At 37.7% G+C, this 6,457-nt stretch overlaps 2 protein-coding genes across 2 annotated transcripts; both read left to right on the forward strand.

Annotated features, from left to right (window-relative positions):
* LOC107610276 lies at positions 1,073–2,233 on the forward strand. Its single transcript, XM_016312343.1, has one exon. The coding sequence runs from the start codon at positions 1,073–1,075 to the stop codon at positions 2,231–2,233; it is 1,161 nt and encodes a 386-aa protein (XP_016167829.1).
* LOC107610275 lies at positions 2,315–3,343 on the forward strand. The gene has a single exon (XM_016312342.1). The coding sequence runs from the start codon at positions 2,315–2,317 to the stop codon at positions 3,341–3,343; it is 1,029 nt and encodes a 342-aa protein (XP_016167828.1).

The following is a 6,457-nucleotide window of genomic DNA, read 5'->3' on the forward strand; positions in this document are numbered from 1 at the left end:
CAATTAAAAAATGAGATATTATTATTTTTAAAATTTGGTAATTTTTTTCTAAATATATATTTTTTTGTGATTTTTTAAAAGTATTATTAGTTATTAACAAAAAAATTACAAAAAATATATATACTCAACAAAAAATTACCAATTTTAAGGATAATAATATCTCATTTTTATAATTATGCTTGCAAAAAATTGTATCAAAATTCAATCTCTAATGTATTTTTTGAGAAATACATATTTAATGTTAGATAATCTTGCAAAAATTAACATTAAATATGTATTTCTCAAAAAATACATTAGAGATTAGATTTTGATGCAATTTTTTGTAAGCATGATTAAAAAAATAAGATATTATTATTCTTAAAATTTGATGATTTTTTGTGAAGTATATATTATTTTGTGATCTTTTAAAAGTATTATTGGTTGTTAACAAAAAAATTATAAAAAAATATATACTTAACGAAAAATTACCAATTTTTATGTATAATAATATCTTATTTTTATAATCATACTTGTAAAAAATTGTATCAAAATTTAATTTTTAAAATTTTTTTTAAAAATATATATTTATTATTAAATATTATTATTATATTTTTAAATTATTTAAAGATATTTTTATCGATAGTAAAATTTGAGTGTATTTTAATTGAAGAGTTCAAATCGCAAATAAAATTACGATATAACCTAAAGTTATTTATTTTCACTTAGTGTATAATTGTATATATAAGTAGTGGGACAATTTACGTAAATAAAATGATTGAAGAAAACGTTTACGCAAATACAACATTGGCAATTTTCAGACGCAAATGCAATAAACGCAACTATATATAATCCGCTACACCCTGTAGCGGAAATTAATTGCACGTAATCCGCTACAGGGTACCGCAGATTACGTTGAGGACTTATTTAGTCATAAACCGCTACACCCTGTAGCGGTTTATGCTCAAATGGTGCTACACTCATAATCCGCTATACCCTGTAGCGGATTATGAACAATGTGGATTGATAGGAAGATGCCTATATATACCCAACAAGTTGTGTAGAGTGTCATTCTCATTCATTCATCACTTGAGGAATGGAGAGTGAAGAGAGCTTTTTGGTGTTAGTGCATCATTCTGGAAAAATAAAAAAGAGTAAGAGGCATGGTGTGAAGTTTACAGACAGAAAACCGCTGAGTATTTTTGTCAGGTCGTCTGATACACTGTTGGATCTGAAGAGCAGTATACTGCAGAAGTTGGCCGTAGGTGGCACAAAGTGGGTGAAGAAGCTGTTCTACAAGATACCTATTGCGGTTGTGTCAACCGGCGTGCAATATAAAACGTTCGTGTTACGAACAGATGAAGATATGCGGGTGTTGTTTCATTGTCGTCGGAGTTTTCCAGAAGTGAGGATACATGAGTTGTTTGCGAAGCTGGAACATGGGATCGATAGTTGTGGTACATCCGCTCCAAACCCCCAGTCCACCACGATGGGTGGTGCCTCCACCTCGATGCCCGTCGTTGCACCTGAGTGTTTGTTGGAGTATCGGCCAGCCGGTCCAGTTGGGGCATTCACCTCAACTCATCCATCTGCAGATGTAGAACATGAGGGGGAACCGGATCGGGTGGAAAATGCTATGCAAGAGGATGACTCCGATGAAGAGCCTGTTGACATTGGAGGGGACAGCGATGATGAAATTCCGACAAATCCAGGAACATGTCAATCACCGTCAAGTGCCGGCACACATGAGCAACCTGCACATTATTCTACCCTAGATCTGGGAGCCATCAGCCAACCAACAGATCCAGCACCAACCTTTGGGGGTCGAGGCTTGCACGAGGAAAATTTTGTAGCTGAATTTCAAGTTGGCCAATCTTTCCATAGTAAGGAGGAAGCTGTGCTTACTGTAAAGGATTACAGCATTCGGCGCGGTGTTGAGTATAGAGTGATGGAGTCAGATCATCTTAAGTACCATGGGAGATGCAAGGAGTTTGGGAAGGGTTGCACATGGATGATTCGCATCAGCCTTCGAGCATGGAAGGGAACCTGGGAGGTTCGGCGGTACAACGGACCACACACATGTTTGGCTACATCGATATCCAACGACCACCGACAACTAGATTATCACGTGATCTGTGCCAAGATCTTTTCTATGGTTCGCGCCAATGCGGCGGTGTCGATAAAGGTGTTGCAAGAAGCTACCGAAGGAACGTACGGGTTCAAGCCAAGTTACAGGAAGACGTGGTTGGCAAAATAGAAGGCGATAGCACAGATATACGGGGACTGGGAAGAGTCCTACGCCGAGCTACCTCGTTGGATCCTTGGTGTGCAGTCCACCATGGAGGGGACAGTTACGTTGTTGAAGACATCTCCGGTTCGCGTCGGTGATAACGTGGATGACTCAACCGTGTACTTTCACTGTCTTTTCTGGACGTTTCCTCCTTGTGTTGAAGCTTTCCGACATTGCAAGCCCTTGGTAAGCATAGACGGTACTCATCTGTATGGTAAGTATGGAGGGACTTTGCTCTTGGCAATCGCTCAAGATGGGAACTCCAACATCTTGCCTATTGCTTTCAGTCTCGTGGAGGGGGAAAATGCCGAGTCTTGGTCTTTCTTCCTGACCAACCTGAGGCAACATGTGACTCCGCAACAGGGGATACTGGTCATTTCAGATAGGCACAATGGCATCAAGGCTGCACTGGAGAACCCGAACAGTGGGTGGTTACCCCCACATGCGTACCGAGCATTTTGTATTCGGCATGTTGCAGCTAACTTTGCACTCAGTTTCAAGGACACAGATGCAAAGCGTTTGCTTGTGAACGCTGCTTATGCAAAGACTGAGGCAGAGTTTGACTATTGGTTTGACATAATACGGACTGAGAATCCGGCAATGTGTGATTGGACGAACAGAATAGAATACGATAAGTGGACTCAGCACCAGGATGGTGGCAGACGGTTCGGTCACATGACGACCAATATATCTGAGTGTGTTAATTCTGTTCTGAAGGGTACACGGAATCTTCCGGTTACCGCCCTAGTCAAGTCCACATATGGTCGGCTAGCGGAGTTGTTCGTGGTTCGTGGTCAGACGACAGAGGCTCAATTGGCCAGTGGTGCCAAGTTCTGCCAGTCTTTTATGAAGGCGATGGAGCGCAACTTGAAAGACTCCAGATGTTTCACTGTCACCCTGTTCGATAGACAGCAGTCTGAGTACACCGTTGCCGAGACGACGCCCACCGGGAGATTTTCACTTGGGACGTACCGAGTTTCCCTCCAGCACCGTACATGCGACTGTGGATACTTTCAAGCTCTCCATTACCCATGTTGCCATGCGATTGCATGTTGTGCCCAGTCACGGCTTGACTGATCTATCTATGTCGACGAGGTCTACACCATGCAGAAGGTATTCAGGGTGTACCAGATGGGTTTCGTGCCGCCAATACCGGAGGGACTTTGGCCACCTTATGACGGTCCGACCGTTATTCCGGACCCCAGCTTGAGGCATTGCCGTGATGGCCGACTGAGGTCTACCAGAATCTGGAACAACATGGATGAGACCGACCCTAACCGACCGAAGCGGTGCGGGCTCTGCAGACAGCCTGGGCACACGCGTAGGTCTTGCCCCCAGAGAGGCTCCACCGTTGCCGGTAGTTCGTAGGACTTATAGTCTGTGTGCTTTTAGTTTTTTGAATTTTATTTTCTCTTGTAGCAATTTACGCTTTCGGATGTTAGTGTTAGTTCCTTTCGTGTGTTAGTGTTAGTTCCTTTCGTGTGTTTGTGTTAGTCTTGGATCCGACCTATTTGTATGACTTATGATTTATGCCTAATGTAGAAATTTAATCCATGTTACTGTTAATACCTCGTGCCTATTATATTTCTATGGCTTATTATTTATGAACACTGTATTTGTATAACTTCGTACATTTTGTATCACGAGTTGTTACTGTAAGACTGGTATATATAGGCATCTTCCCATCAATCCACATTGTTCATAATCCGCTACAGGGTGTAGCGGATTATGAGTGTAGCACCATTTGAGCATAAACCGCTACAGGGTGTAGCAGTTTATGACTAAATAGGTCCTCAATGTAATCCGCGGTACCCTGTAGCAGATTACGTGCAATTAATTTCCGCTACAGGGTGTAGCGGATTATATATAGTTGCGTTTATTGCATTTACGTCTGAAAATTGCCAATGTTGTATTTGCGTAAATGTTTTATTCAATCATTTTATTTGCGTAAATTGCCCTAAGTAGTGAATCCTGAAATAATTCTCAACCAATGAGATACAAAAGATTGCACAAATAAAAAGTCTAATAATAGTAAAGAGTAAAGACAGGGCACCAAATTCGATGGTCACAGAACGTTTGGACCATTAAATGGTCCTATAACAAAATATGTTTTTTAAGTTTTTTAATAACGGCTAAATAGTCCGTTTCTAATTTTAATTACAAATTAACTCCATATATTTTATTTAATTACAAAAATTATTTTTTATTTTATAAATTATTATTTTATCATTCATCTATTATGTTTATTAATAATCAAAAATAAAAACAATAACGAATTAGATCTTTTATTGATCGTAATAACTTTTTTGCAATTCCAATTTCGATCCATTACATCCGTCGAGAATTTTGAAATTGTGTTTCTTAGAAAATCAATTGATTTCCTACACAGAACATTCGAATTCAAATACATCTCTTATCTTAGTTAGATAAAATAAGATGATGACGGTTTCACAATCTCTAACAAACATTCGAATTTAAATACCTCCCTCATTTTAGCCAAATAAGATAAGATGAGATAATTATCATTAGCTATATAAGGGCCCTTATCTTAGTTAGATAAAATAAGATGATGACGGTTTTACAATCTCTAACAAACATTCGAATTTAAATACCTCCCTCATTTTAGCCAAATAAGATAAGATGAGCTAATTATCATTAGCTATATAAGGGGAGGCAAAGACCCCCTCAGGTACTCTCTCATTTTCTCACCTCTTATACCACCCCTGTTGCTCCCGTTAGACGATCTGGCAAAGACCTCCTCAGGTACTTCCTCATTTCTCAATCCATCTCACAACCAGTATTGGAGATTTTCGGTACAATTATTATAAATGTTTAAATATCATATTTTCACTAGTTAGGTTTGTGATCCTTGGAATCACAGGTTCCATAGACCTTCCCATTTTGAATCTTGTTAAAATCACGTTCGAGTTAACTCCCATTAAAATTCACATAAGGGGAGACAAAGACCCCCTCAGGTACTCCCTCATTTTTCACCCCTTTTGCTCCAGTTAGACGATTTGGCAAAGACCTCCTCAGGTACTTCCTCATTTCTCAATCCATCTCACAATCCGTATTGGAGATTTTCGGTACAATTATTATAAGTGTTTAAATATCAGATTTTCACTAGTTAGGTTTGTGATCCTTGGAATCACAAATTTCATAGACCTTTCTAAATTCACATAAGGGGAGGCAAAGACCCCGTCAGGTACTTCCTCATTTCTCACCCCTTATACCATCATTCCTGTTACCCCTTATGCCATCATTCTTGTTGCTCCATTTAGACGATTTGGCAAAAACCTCCTCAATACTCTCTCATTCTTCGATCCATCTCACAATCTGTATTGGAGATTTTCGGTATAATTATTATAAATGTACTACCTCATTTCTTAATCCATCTCACAACCCGTATTAAAGATTTTCGATACAATTATTATAAGTGTTTAAATATCATATTTTCACTAGTTAGATTTGTGATTATTAAAATCACAGATTCCATAGACCTTCCTGTTTTGAATCTTATTAAAATCACGTTCGGATTAACTCTCATTGAAATTCACATAAATTCCAAATTCCTGCATGCTTGTCTACTCTGATTATTTCATATTTTCTGCTTCGGAAATATATCACTCTTTTCCTTCCATCGATCTATCACTATCTGCCAAATAATTTTTTTTTTTTTCGCAACAGGATCTTATCCTTCCTACCTCCTCTTACAGCACCCACTTCATCTTTCATTGCCCTTCTTCCGGCACCCCACTCATCATTGCCCTTCTTCCGGCACCCCACTCATTCAATAGCAATAAAGATCTAATGTGAGGATGGGTAGGGCAACAGCAAAAAAAAAATGCAATACTGAATCGTTGATTTTGATAAGAAGAGAGTTGGTATTAACATGATTTATATTTATTAATTTTGTATAATAAAATAAACGTTATTTAGATTATATTATTTAAAATAGCAATAATTAAAAAAAGAAGGTTGGAGTATTAGTTTAATATAAGGTTAAAGGTTTTTCGTATCTTGTATTCTCATGATTTTCTCATGATATTAATTTATGTTTTCCTCATGATTTTCTCATGATTTAAAATTGTGAATTTAAATTAAAAATTTTTTTTTAGTATTAGTTTCTTACAATTTTATTATATTAAAATTTACTATATTTAAAAAAATTCATTAAAAATAGATTTATAT

This window comes from Arachis ipaensis, chromosome B08 (assembly GCF_000816755.2).
Source record: "Arachis ipaensis cultivar K30076 chromosome B08, Araip1.1, whole genome shotgun sequence".
NCBI lineage: Eukaryota > Viridiplantae > Streptophyta > Magnoliopsida > Fabales > Fabaceae > Arachis > Arachis ipaensis.